This window comes from Triticum urartu, chromosome 7, assembly GCF_003073215.2.
Source record: "Triticum urartu cultivar G1812 chromosome 7, Tu2.1, whole genome shotgun sequence".
In the NCBI taxonomy this organism is placed as follows: domain Eukaryota; kingdom Viridiplantae; phylum Streptophyta; class Magnoliopsida; order Poales; family Poaceae; genus Triticum; species Triticum urartu.
In genome coordinates this window covers 470,882,983-470,897,531 of record NC_053028.1, presented here as the reverse complement: position 1 = coordinate 470,897,531, position 14,549 = coordinate 470,882,983, and the positions used below count along the sequence as shown (strand labels likewise).

The 14,549-nt window shown below is 45.4% G+C and overlaps 1 protein-coding gene across 1 annotated transcript; it reads right to left on the bottom strand.

The window, feature by feature from the left end:
- Nucleotides 1-309: 309 nt before the first annotated feature.
- Nucleotides 310-2,938, bottom strand: LOC125521614 (protein CUP-SHAPED COTYLEDON 2-like). Its single transcript, XM_048686672.1, has 3 exons — nucleotides 2,843-2,938; nucleotides 2,188-2,705; nucleotides 310-1,313 (listed from the first exon to the last, which is right to left on the bottom strand). The coding sequence occupies exons 2-3, from the start codon at nucleotides 2,674-2,676 to the stop codon at nucleotides 711-713; spliced, it is 1,092 nt and encodes a 363-aa protein (XP_048542629.1). The 5' UTR covers nucleotides 2,677-2,705; nucleotides 2,843-2,938; the 3' UTR covers nucleotides 310-710.
- Nucleotides 2,939-14,549: the final 11,611 nt, after the last annotated feature.

Below are 14,549 nucleotides of genomic sequence, written 5' to 3'. Positions count from 1 at the left end.
CTTCAATTTTTATTTTATTTTTGCAAAAGAGTTTGAAGTTTGGTACCGAAACTACAATTGTATCATTGTTCATTTAGACTTGGAAGTTTGGTTATCCTGGTTTTTGCCATTCTATGCACTTGGTAAAGTAATTTAGTACTATTGGTAAAAGAGCACATTGATCATGTTGCTCTTAAATATTTACTACTAGAGTTACTCTAGCACCCAAGTCAACAATGGGTTTTTCAATGAAATAGTGGCGTGGACAAGAAAAGCAAGCATGCATATGCTACTGCATCGTTCCCACGTGATAATAAAGATACACATACATTGATCTCAACTAACTAGTAGTCTCATACAGTGGAACCGGTACACATCTTGATGGACTTACTGATAGCTAGTCTGACACACCATACGACTAACAAATTAACAATACATGAACTAGGCATACATAGTCTGATACAACATACGACTAGCTAATAATCAACTATAAACTATAGGTAACTTAGCTAGTGATCCAGTACATGGCTCCTGAAGTCGTGTGTCCTGTTATTACAGTAGGAACACACGACGATCAGAGAGCATAAATAATCGAAACTTACTGCAGCTAGCATAATGATCGATATAGCTACGTGCTTAGCTAAGGACACATGCATCTAAGCAAAGTGATAAGCAGGCTAGAATGAGAGAGCATAATCAGCACACGATGAAAGGCATGCATGCATACTGCTCTAGAAGCCCCAGCCGTAGGCGCCGTCAAGCTGGCCAGGGCCCACGGCCATCTGCGGCGGCGCGCGGCTGCCCTCCAGCTTGATCTCGTAGCCGGAGGACGGCCAGTGCTGGAAGGCCCCTCCGCCGATGCCGAGCGGGGAGACGCCGGACTGCAGGCCGCCTGGGAGGAACATCGGCAGGCTGAGGTTGTCCGCCGCCTGCACCAGGCGGGGGGCCTGGAAGAAGGCCAACGGCTGCTCGACGGCGAGCGTAGCCGGTTCGTACTGCCCGATGCCGAGGAGGGTGGCATCCATGTGGGCGGTGGAGAAGCAGGGCACGAGCTCACGGCAGTTGCCGGCCGCGTTGTTGTTGTTGGCGGTGGCGCCGTAGGAGCTGCTCTCGCCGTCAGCGGCGGCTTGCGCCGCGGCCAACAGCGAGCTGGTATCCGGGAGGTGCTGGCGCGGCGCGGACGAGGCGGAGGCGCCGCCCCCGCCGCCGATGGAGACGGAGGTGGAGTCGGAGAAGCACGACGTGTCGCCTGCGCTGCTGAGTCCGTAGCGAGCCTTGCGGGAGGGGGGCACCGCGCCTGGCTTCACGAAGATCTTCGCGATCACCCACTCATCCTGGATATATACATCAACGCGTGAGCAAAAAGTGCTGAATATCTCACACCGTCGACGACGTCGTTGAATGCTACTACGAGCCTACGAGTTCTACATTCAGGTGCATGTTACTGGGAGTAGTATTATTTTTCTATTGTGAAAAAGGAACATCGTTCAAAAGTTAACTCTTTATTTAACCCAACATTTTCCAACCTCCACTTGTCCATTTATATTTTCATTGCCTATGATCAAATGTCACCACCTAGCATTTTTACATGACACCAGCGAAGAACATTAAAACAACAGCTATGAAGCAAGTAAGCCAGACTTCATCTCTGAGTAAAAAGAGAAGGTAAAAGAGAGAACTATCTGATGCATGAGATGAATGTAGAATGGGTTCAAGAGAACGCAGTAAAACACCCAAACATGGCATGCATTTACGCATCTGTAGGAATATAGTAAGCTGTGCATGCACTCGCAGCATGCGCGGGCAGTCACCGGCCAAGAAAAGATTCGTATACCTCTGCAGCAAATCTTTCACTGCACTTAAGCCCCTCGCTTACCATATCCACGCAATGCAATCTGCATTGCAACAGGCACACGTACGTACAGAGCCTGCTGCTCCAGCACCTCTAGTCTACTCGTCACTAGCTTAGCTTATCCTTCTAGCTCGTAGCCATGACTTCACACGAGAAACGTAAGCTCGCAGGTAGCAAAAATCTGCCCTAAAAACCCCCGTGACTTTACACCATTGCATCATTGCCGCCAGTACTACTACCACTACTTCCCCGGAGAAAAAACAGTAAAAATCAGGCGGCATAGGCGATGAAAAATGCAGATCAATGCTAGTGGAAAGGAAGATGAATGAGGTGATTGAAGATGGAATGTAGCTGACCCTTGTGGTGTTGTTGGGCAGGAAGTGGTAGGCGTAGACGCCCTCGAGGCGGAACTCGTGCATGACCCACTGGGTCTTCTGGCCCTTGGGGGCGCGGCCGCGGTAGAAGACGAGCGTCTTCTTCATGCCGACGAGCGCGCCGTTGCGGGCGCTGCGGATCTCGCGGTCCTTGCCGGTGGCCTTCCAGTAGCCGGCGCCGGTGGCGCGGTTGGTGCGCAGGCCCGTGGGGTACTTGCGGTCGCGGAGGCTGTAGAAGTACCACTCCTTCTCCGCGGTGGTCTTGCAGGCCTTGTCCGGCAGCTCCCACGGCTCGCACTTGTTGAGGTCGATCTCGGCGATGGCGCGGGCGCCGGAGAAGCCGCAGTCCACCACCTTGCGGAGGAGGTAGTAGGTGATGAGCTCCTCGTCCGTCGGGTGGAAGCGGAACCCCGGCGGCAGATCGCCGCCCCCGCCGTCCAGCCGCATGCCCAGAGCGCTGTACCGCTCCATCCCGGTGCCGGCCGCGCCCTCGCACTGACCTGCAAGCAAGCGTGCGCGCACCATTAATGCCGGAAGCTGCAGAACGAACGGACCCAGCTGGGCTGAGCGATCGAGCAGCGCAAGGGCCAAAGGAATGGGATGGAATGGAAGGATCAGGGCCAGTGGGAGCGTTTACCTGTGGCGAGAGAAGTGATCGAAGAGGGAGTGGTGGTGGGGAGGGAGCGGCTGTCTCGCTGGTAGCGGAGGCGCGCCCTTGTTTTATAGTGCCTGATGGCCGCGTGGTTGGGGGAGGTGGGTGAGGGGGAGTAAATGTGGGATTCGACGAATCGGGGAGGGTGTCAGCGGCAGAGGCTGCCCTTGGCCTAGGCGGGGCCCGGCCATGGGGGAGGGCTTGCTTCGTCGAGGGAGAAGTGGTGGTGCTGTGCTGCATGGAGCACTGTGGGACTGATGGAGCTGAAGCTGAGATCAGATGAGACGACGAGATGAGATGATCAGGGACAGAGAGATGCAGCTGCAGCTCCATCGATTGCTTCCAGCAATCCATCATATGCTCACGCGTCGCCCTCTGTCGCTCGGAGCTGCGCACGCGCCGTGCTCTCCTACTTGGCACGAGGTGGATAGCCTTGGTTGGGGTCGGGATTTTATGTGGAACGAACGAACAAGGCTAATCATGGGGGCGTGTTTGGTATGATGTCACCCATCGCTGGAAACAACGCCAACTCTAGTGAGGCACCGTCTTCGTTTCCTGCATATGCTAGCGCAAACTTCAGGCATCCGAGATAGGGAGCATCTAGAACTCATCTAGATGAGATATAATTTGGTCTTATTCACTTTGAAAACAAGAACAAATACAATCCACGTCAGCATAACACATCTTATAGCATCACATTCAATGGCTATAAAAGATGAATGAGACCAAATTATATCTCATCTTGATGAGTTCTAGCAAAACTGTCCGAGAAACCATTCAAAATGGGAATCGTAACATGGTCCACTAGTCCGAGGAAAGAGCTGAAGGGGTGTTTTTCTTAGGGGAACCTGCTGCATTTTACTCTATTTGTTATAAGTTCACTGAGAACCTCCGACGCAACAATATCATGAGTCCAGAGAATTTCAGAAACATGAAACCATGCTTCACAAAGCTTATTTAAGCAGCAACTAGTGTAGAACCCTACTAGGAAAACACACATATCGCACACTCTTGGACCGAACTATGTACGATCCATGCATCGCAAATGGTAGAAAATTAAACCGTTTGAAAGAAAAAGATATGTGTGCGAAGGCCGATCCACCAGGCACGACTCAGAAATGAGATGCGTGTGCGATATACAATATACAGTTAAGTCAGCGGAACTATTACGATGAGCGAAAATAATGCAGACGATTCCCCAACTCAAGACGTGTGTGTTGTACGGCATACAGTTCACTCGACCGGACTGTTACGATGACTGAAAATAACACAGATGATTTCCCAGCACAAGTTGTTTGCCTTACGGGTAAACTGTAGCTAGGAAGAGATTGTCTACGATTGTGGGAATCATCACACACGCGTTCCTTAGTTGAACTGTTGGTGATGTGACTTGCTTTGTCTGCGGAATAACAATATATATACTTATAAAACATGATTGCATAACTGAACAAAACATCCATTGCATAAGTAACTAAACGTCACATTGCACACCTCAATGCATAATTACAAAAACTAGGAAACGATCATCGATCATCTACCACTTTTGACTTCTTGGCATGATTGCCACCACGGGTGCTATTACTGCCTGATCCCTAAGTGGCAAGGGGGAGGAGGCATGTCCTTATGTCAACGATCCGCCTATACATATCGTATCTTGTGTAGACATATTTGGCCGCGTAGGTGAGGTGGTCGAAGTCTAGTTTGTCCTCGCAGATCAAGTGCCAGACACGCTTGTTCTTGATGTCTTTCTTCATGATGACATTGAAGGGGTCAATGATGGCCGCGGCAAGGTAGGCCAGGGATCCTGCTTCTTTCCATTATCGATCATCTTTTTTTTTGACTATATACTGCAAGGCAACAACCTCACATCTCTTTATTCAATTAAACAAAAGGAAACAAAAGTCCTGTACAAGTCCTTTACAACAAAAGAGGAAAAGAGAAAAGACTTACTTACAACCCAAACAGGGCAAGATAGAACTAACTAGGGGAGGTTAGAAATCCAAGTGAGAAGGCTATCCTTGAATTTACATTTTATCCTATGAGAGAGCAGAGTCATGTCATGAATAAAGTTGTGTCTCCAAGCTCTGAAGGTAGGCCTTTCATTCCTAAAAACCTTGCCATTCCTTAGAATCCAGATATTCCAAGCAGCTGTAAATACCACTTCAGTGAAGAAATTATACCCAAAATCCTTCCTAGCCTTTACTGCCATGTGATAAATAGTCATCCCAGGCTGAGGGTCCCAGTTTATCTACAAATAATTCCAAACTCTGAGGCTGAAGTTGCATGAGAAAAACAAGTGGGTAACATCCTTATGGATGAGGTATGGACATAGCACACAGGAATGATCTTCCACATGCCAGTGTCTCCTCTGAAGCATATCTCTAGTATTCAAACGATCTCTTAACATCAGCCATCCAAACATTTTAATTTTCAGAGTGCATGAACATTTCCAAATCCAGTGGAAAATAGGATCAACAACAATGTCTTGGTGCACATGCACATAAAAAGATTAGGTCTGAAGCACCCCTTATTGAAAGGCCAGATCCAGGAATCATGTTCCTGAGAGCAAGCATATCCATTCATCATTTGCTGCAGACATTCCAGCTCATTAAACGATTGGGTAGACAAAGGAAGATGCAAGGCTGAGAGGAGCTCCTGGGAGAGAACATCAAAAAATGAAAGTTGTCCATCAATAAAAATGAAAAAATCCTGGGAAAATTTTGACTGATGGAGGAACCGTTACGCTCGACAACCCAACTATCAGTCCAAAACATTATAGACCTACCATCTCCCAACTTTGGAGATGCCAACTGACAGTATTTGTGTCCTAATTTGAACACATCACGCCACCAAAAGGACCCATATAGGCTGGTAGTATGGGGGACAGAGTCATCAAAATATGAATCTCGATGAGACCAATCCAGATTATCGATCATCTTAAATAGCTACTAGATGTTGAAGAGATTCAGGTAGGAAATGTCCGAAGTAAGGAGCACCTTTGCATTGTTGGCGGTGTCCACCATGGCGAATACGTAATCAGGGCTATTGACAAAAATTCCAAAACTTCGACAAAGCCTCGTGTGTTGGCAAACATAATAGAAACAAAAAAATTTGCCCTACGATCACCCGGGAACACTATGAAGATACATAAACAGTTTGGATCATGGTATTTACCCAATTTTCCCTCCACCTCTTGCCTTTTAAGGCCCGTTCATATTAAATTATATATAAAAACCTCCTAACAGTTACTAGAGCCTTTTATTATTAATTTAACATCATCAGCAACATTTTTCACATATATAATATTTATCGGTAATACCCGGTATTGCCCGATAAACTCTGAAACCCTTTCAGTTACCCCGAAATGCTTCTGGTTCCTCTCCGGACTATTTCTAATATTAATGAAACAATTCCACAAATAAAACCATGATAATCTTGTCCTACTAACACTCGGCGGAAAATGATCACATTAAGCTTGTGACCCTGTAGGTTTGGTAAAACATAGACATGAACAAAACCCCTTCGTTCAATGATCGATAGCTGAACCATGGACGTCCATATCGATCCCTATGATTACAAGAATGACATTCGAGTGAACCTATGGTCATCATGTTGATGTTCCCTTTGCTTCGTGATACTTTACAAAACCTAAGGCGAGATGTGTCGGTATCCTCTTGAGTCAAACACATGGTCACTATACTGGTCTTCCTGTTGCCTGTTTTGTTCTTCTTTCTCGTTGACATGTTCCGGCATCCCCGTGTCGTAGTCACCTGTGTCTGCCGACACACCGTGAGGGCCCCAAGAATATCTCTCCATCGTAGGAGGAGCAAATTTCACTCTTTAGGTATCGAGTCTCTTGTCAAACTTTTCAATGAACCTGTACGTTCACTAGTAGGAAAAGGGCCTAATGTGAAGCACATTAGTCTCGGTTTGCAGCTGAATTGGCACTAATGTGACCATTAGTGCCGGTTCAAATGGCTAGACGGGCGGTGCTCATTAGTACCGGTTTGTGGAGAACCTTTAGTACCAGTTCGTGCCACGAACCGGTACTAAAGAGTCTGTGGCAAGCTGTTGGCAGGCTGTGGCCCCACCAGCCCCTTTAGTATCGGTTCATGCCACAAACCGGTACTAAAGTTTCGCCATGCAGTGGTTTTTAGTCCCACCTCGCTCCCCTAACAGGGTTTTTACCACCTTAAATATGTTACTGCTCAAACTATCACAACCACTTGGTCTTCATTGAACTCTGTGTGTAGGATATGTGGCCGCAATAGGAATCTTTGCCGGTTCTTAAACCGGGGAAGATTCCTATTAACAATTCCGATTCTACACAAAAAGATCATTGATGATCAATGTATTTTTTATGTATATTTTTACATGTTTTTAAAACTCCAGATTTTTTTGTGTTCAGTATGCACCATTCAAAGCCACGTCATCAACTTTCAACCCTTTCTGCCTTCATTTTCTATTTTTCATGCATTTACTGATTTGTTTTGAGCTAAATGGTGCTGAAATTGAAAAGCACTACAAATGAACTCTGAAAAGGTTGAAACTTGGCATGGTATCATCATTTCACCCACATAGCATGTGCAAAAAAGTAGGAGGGTTACGGCAAAAACTGGATGCACTTCATGTACAAACTGGACAATCTCTTTCGAAGTATCAAGATTTCGGACGAAACTCTGTTACAAAGGCACTTCATTTTTTTTAAACTTATTACAACTCTAGACTTTTTTGCGTTCAATATGCACCATTGAAAGCCACGTCATCAACTTTCAACCCTTTCTGCCTTCATTTTCTATTTTTCATGCATTTACTGATTTGTTTTGAGCTAAATGACGCTGAAATTGAAAATCACTACAAATGAACTCTGAAAATGTTGAAACTTGGCATGATATCATCATTTCACCCACATAGGATGTGCAAAAAATTAAGAGGGTTACGACAAAAACTGGATGCACTTCGTGTACAAACTGGACAATCTCTTTCGAAGTATTAGGGTTTTGGACGAAAACTCATCTGTTATAAAGGCACTTCATTTTTTAAAACTTATTACAACTCCGGAATTTTTGCGTTCAGTATGCACCATTCAAAGCCACGTCATCAAATTTCAACCCTTTCTGCCTTCATTTTCTATTTATCATGCATTTACTGATTTGTTTTGAGCTAAATGACCCTGAAATTGAAAAGCACTACAAATGAACTCTGAAAAGGTTGAAACTTGGCATGGTATCATCATTTCACCCACATAGCGTGTGCAAACAAGTAGGAGGGTTACGGCAAAAACTGGATGCACTTCGTGTCCAAACTGGACAATCTCTTTCGAAGTATCAGAGTTTCGGACGAAAACTCATCTGTTACAAAGACACTTCTTTTATAAACTTATTACAACTCCAGACGTATTACCAATTTGAATATAATGATAAAACACACTAATATTAAACATAAGAAAAAAGAATCACTGAAAAATCTATTTTTAAAGTTAAGTTATTCACAAACTAGTGATTCAAACTAATTTCAAATAATTCAAATTTAAACTATTCAAATTTGAAAACTACTAGCACTAACAGAAAGTTTGTAATTTTTTGTACCTAAAACAAAAATATTCACAAAGAAACTCTAAATACAGCAAAAAACTACTCAAAAATGAATAGAAGAAAATAAATAAAGCAGAAAAGAAAAAAAAATATTTGCACGTTGCCCAGTGGGCCTGCTTGGCCTTGGGCGTAGATATGCAGGCCCATGAGGCCCAACAGGCTAACAGGTGTAGCGACCCGACCTTAGACGGTCAAGTCTCTGTGCTTAAGTGTCATCCCTGGATCGGTATGCTGACACACACAGTACTCGAGGATTTATAACAGAGGTAAATCACATGTATAAAGTAACATAAATACTATTACCTCAATCCAAATAGCGGAAGTAACAACAAGGTTGTGGATTCCCATCAATATCAACGGCAAAGTTGAGTATATAAATCGTAACTCTAACATATCACTTACTCGTCGTAAGAAATCGTGCAACATGAGACGTTGCAGCCACAAAGGGTCAGTACATTGAATGTACTGGCAAATTCACACCATAGGATAATGATGAATAATAGCTATCACTATATGTATATTTGGCTGGTGGAAGCTCTATGGTTATAATGTTTTTGAGAAAAGCCAATTTTTTTCCTACAACAAAGTCCAAGCAGCGACTAAACATTGTAATTCATGGTAGAAAAGATCCATTCATGATGCACCCAACATTAGCTACACACAATGCATAAGTCATGACATCTGTGCTCTCAGGTTCTAGCACTTATTTTAGAAGGTGATGACACAACATAAAAGTAAATAGATAGTCCCTTCGCAGAGGGAAGCAGTGATTTGTAGAGGTGCCAGAGCTCAAGTTTTAAAACAGAGATAAATGATATTTTGAGACATGCACCCTTCTCATTCAATTCACGACCATCAGTTATCAATATCTCCCATGCTAAACAAGCTAGTGGCGGTTCCCAAGCGATAAAAAGTAAAGGTTTTGACTCCATTGGGAGTTTTTGCTTGATTATTTGAGAGATTAACTCTTTTTGTGTTTGCAATTTGGGACTGGGCATCCCTATTACCGCCCTTTTTCTCGTGCGATGGCGAGTGAATAAATACTCGACCTGAGAATAACCCGCTTAGCATGGAAGCTACCGACCACCTCCTGTAGTTCCATGAACAATCTAGGCACACAAAAGGATAATTTTTTTAGAAGTTTTTAGAGGTGGCGCATGCAAATTTACTTAGGATGGAAGGGTAATACTGCATATAGGTAGGTATGGTGGACTCATCTGGAATAACTTTGGGTTCAGGGTTTTTTATGTACAAGAAGAATTCCCACTTAGTACAGGCGAAGACTAGCAATTAGATTGAGAAGCGGCCAGCTAGAGAGGAACAACGATCATGATCCCCGGGTACCGAGCTCGAATTCGCCCTATAGTGAGTCGTATTACAATTCACTGGCCGTCGTTTTACAACATCATACAGGAAACCCTGGCGTTACCCAACTAATGCATGAACATGTGCCAAGTCAAGCCACTCGAACATTTAGAGGAGGATACCATATCATCATAGTGCATCACAATCTTTTAATGCAATGTTGGTATCCAAGATGAATCATTCTTCATTCCCAGCTACTTATGCATGGCATGAGAAACTATAATCTCTAGTTGTCATTGCAAACATGTTTAATCATTAGGGGCTGAATCATGGATACTAGGTTAAACATATTTACACAAACAGAACAAGTTGAGCTCATACCAGTTTCTCTCTGCCACAGTTAGTTCATTGAATATTGTCATTATTTCCTTTCACTTGCACGACCGAATGATATGAAAATAATAATAGTGCAAGAGTGCCATGGACTAAGCTAAAATCTGCAAAACATTTTATTCAATAGGAGAAGACAAGGTAAAATGGGCTCTTTATTAGTTCAAAAGTTATTCATATGAGAGCCACTCAACATTTTCATCGTGGTCTTCTCCTTGGTACAACTCGAATAAAAATAGAAATTTAGAGAAACACACTGAAATATTTTTGGAGTTTTTGGTTTTCTTGAACAAGAAAATAAAAGGGAAAAGCAAAAACGAGAAAAACTATTTACACGGAAAGCTCCCAACAAGCAAAAGAAGAACAAGGAAATCTTTTTGGGTTTTCTTTGTAATATTACAGCTAAGAGCATCTCTAGCCGCGCCCCCAACAAGGACCCCCAGGCGAGTTTCGGTCGCCGGCGCCCAAAAATCGGCCCATTCGCGCCCCCAAGGGCCTAATTTTCGCCGGCTTGGGCTGAAATTGGCGCCGGCGGACCCAACCCGACCCCGGCGTGCTGGGGGGCGCTCGGGGGCGCCAGACGAATCTTTTTTGGCGCGAAAGAGCCGTGGGCCCTCCTTGCCAGCGACTCGTCTCACTTCTCGCCGCCTCGTCGTCCTCATCGCCTCGTTTCCCGCGGCGAATCAATGCCGAATGCTTCCCAGGCGACGGCACGGCGGCGAACGGCTTCGGCCGCCGCCACCTTCACGAGAACAAAGCTCGGCTTCTCTTCGAGGCCGAGTACCCGGTCCCGCCGGACATGCGGGTGCCCAGGGCCTGGAGAATCAGCGCCCAGCAGGGTCCCGGTGCCGCCACCGCCCACCGGGGCCGCGCGGCGTGCGGAGATCGTGCGTATCCGCTCCTCCCTGCCGCGGGGGGCGAGGGAGGGGCCACACTACTGTTGGGGAACGTAGCAATAATTCAAAATTTTCCTACGTGTCACCAAGATCAATCTATGGAGTCATCTAGCAATGAGGGAGGAGTGGATCTACATACCCTTGTAGATCGCGCGCGGAAGCGTTCAAGAGAACGGGGTTGATGGAGTTGTACTCGTCGTGATCCAAATCACCGATGATCCTAGCGCCGAACAGACGGCACCTCCACGTTCAACACGCGTACGGAGCGGCGACGTCTCCTCCTTCTTGATACAGCAAGGGGGAGGAGAGGTTGATGGAGATCCAGCAGCACGACGGCGTGGTGGTGGAAGTAGCGGGATTCCAACAGGGCTTCGCCAAGCGCTGCGGGAGGAGGGAGATGTGTCAAGGGAGGGAGAGGGAGGCGCCAGGGCTTAGGTGAGGCTGCCCTCCCTTCCCCCACTATATATAGGGCCAAGAGAGAGGGGGGGGCGCAGCCTTGGCCCTTCCTCCAAGGAAGGGTGCGGCCAGGGAGGAGTCCATCCTCCCCAAGGCACCTAGGAGGTGCCTTCCCCCTTTAGGACTCTTCCTTTCCCTTATCTCTTGGCGCATGGGCCTCTTGGGGCTGGCGCCCTTGGCCCATATAGACCAAGGCACACACCCCTACTGCCCATGTGGCCCCCTGGGGCAGGTGGACCCCTTGGTGGACCCCCGGACCCCTTTCGGCACTCCCGGTACAATACCGATAATGCGCGAAACTTTTCCGGCGACCAAAACAAGACTTCCCATATATAAATCTTTACCTCCGGACCATTCTGGAACTCCTCGTGACATCCGGGATCTCATCCGGGACTCCGAACAACTTTCGGGTTACCGCATACTAATATCTCTATAACCCTAGCGTCACCGAACCTTAAGTGTGTAGACCCTACGGGTTCGGGAACCATGCAGACATGACCGAGACGTCCTCCGGTCAATAACCAACAGCGGGATCTGGATACCCATGTAGGCTCCCACATGTTCCACGATGATCTCATCGGATGAACCACGATGTCGAGGATTTAATCAATCCCGTATACAATTCCCTTTGTCTATCGGTACGATACTTGCCCGAGATTCGATCGTCGGTATCCCGATACCTTGTTCAATCTCGTTAACCGGCAAGTCTCTTTACTCGTTCCGTAACACATCATCCCGTGATCAACTCCTGATCACATTGTGCACATTATGATGATGTCCTACCGAGTGGGCCCAGAGATACCTCTCCGTCACACGGAGTGACAAATCCCAGTCTCGATTCGTGCCAACCCAACAGACACTTTTGGAGATACCCGTAGTGCACCTTTATAGTCACCCAGTTACGTTGTGACGTTTGGCACACCCAAAGTATTCGTACGGTATCCGGGAGTTGCACAATCTCATGGTCTAAGGAAATGATACTTGACATTAGAAAAGCTTTAGCGAATGAACTACACGATCTTTGTGCTAGGCTTAGGATTGGGTCTTGTCCATCACATCATTCTCCTAATGATGTGATCCCATTATCAACGACATCCAATGTCCATGGTCAGGAAACCGTAACCATCTATTGATTAACGAGCTAGTCAACTAGAGGCTTACTAGGGACATGGTGTTGTCTATGTATCCACACATGTATCTGAGTTTCCTATCAGTACAATTCTAGCATGGATAATAAACGATTATCATGAACAAGGAAATATAATAATAACCAATTTATTATTGCCTCTAGGGCATATTTCCAACAGTCTCCCACTTGCACTAGAGTCAATAATCCAGTTCACATCGCTATGTGACTAACACTCAAGGTCACATCCCCATGTGACTAACACCCAAAGAGTTTACTAGAGTCAATAATCTAGTTCACATTACCATGTGATTAACACTCGATGAGTTCTGGGTTTGATCATGTTATGCTTGTGAGAGATTTTATAGTCAACGGGTCTGAATCTTTCAGATCCGTATGTACTTCGCAAATTTCTATGTCATCTTGTAGATGCAACTACTACGCTACATTTGGAGCTATTCCAAATAACTGTTCTACTATACGAGTCCAGTTTACTACTCAGAATAATCTGGATTAGTGTCAAAGTTTGCATCGGCGTAACCCTTTACGACGAACTCTTTTACCACCTCCATAATCGAGAAAATTCCTTAGTCCACTAGTTACTAAGGATAACTTTGACCGCTGTCTTGTGATCCATTCTTGGATCACTCTTGTACCCCTTGACTGACTCATGGCAAGGCACACTTCAGGTGCGGTACACAGCATAGCATACTGTAGGGCCTATGTCTTAAGCATAGGGGACGACCTTCGTCCTTTCTCTCTATTCTGCCGTGGTCGAGCTTTAAGTCTTAACTTCATACCTTACAACTCAGGCAAGAAATCCTTCTTTGACTGATCCATTTTGAACACCTTCAAGATCATGTCAAGGTATGTGCTCATTTGAAAGTACCATTAAGCGTTTTGATCTATCCTTATAGATCTTGATGCTCAATGTTCAAGTAGCTTAATCTAGGCTTTCCATTGAAAAACACTTTCCAAATAACCCTATATGCTTTCCAGAAATTCTACGTCATTTCTGATCAACAATATGTCAACATATATTCATCAGAAATTCTATAGTGCTCCCACTCACTTCTTTGGAAATACAAGTTTCTCATAAACTTTGTATAAACCCAAAATCTTTGATCATCATCAAAGCATACATTCCAACTCCGAGATGCTTACTCCAGTCCTAGAAGGATTGCTGGAGCTTTGCGTACTTATTAGCATCTTTCAGGATTGACAAAACCTTCCGGTTTGTATCACATACAACCTTTCCTCAAAAAAACGTCGAGGAAACAATGTTTTGACATCCTATCTGCAAGATTTCATAAATAATGCAGTAATCGCTAATATAATTCCAACAGACTCTTAGCATCGCTACGAGTGAGAAAGTCTCATCGTAGTCAACTCCTTGAACTTGTCGGAAAACATCTTAACGACAAGTCGAGCTTTCTTAATGGTGACATTTACCATCATTGTCCGTCTTCCTTTTAAAATCCATCTGTACTCAACAGCCTCACGACCATCGAGCTATTCTGTCAAAGTCTACACTTTGTTTCCATACATGGATCCTCTCTCGGATTTTATGGCCTCGAGCCATTTATCGGAATCCGGGCCCACCATCGCTTCTCCATAGCTCGTAGGTTCATTGTTGTCTAGCAACATGACTTCCAAGACAGGATTACGTACCACTCTGAAGTAGTACGCATCCTTGTCATCCCACGAGGTTTGGTAGTGACTTGATCTGAAGTTTCATGATCACTATCATAAGCTTCCACTTCAATTGGTGTAGGTGCCACAGGAACAACTCCCTGTGCCCTGTCACACACTAGTTGAAGAGACGGTTCAATAACCTCATCAAGTCTCCACCATCCTCCCACTCAATTCTTTCGAGAGAAACTTTTCCTCGAGAAAGGACCCGATTCTAGAAACAATCCCTTATT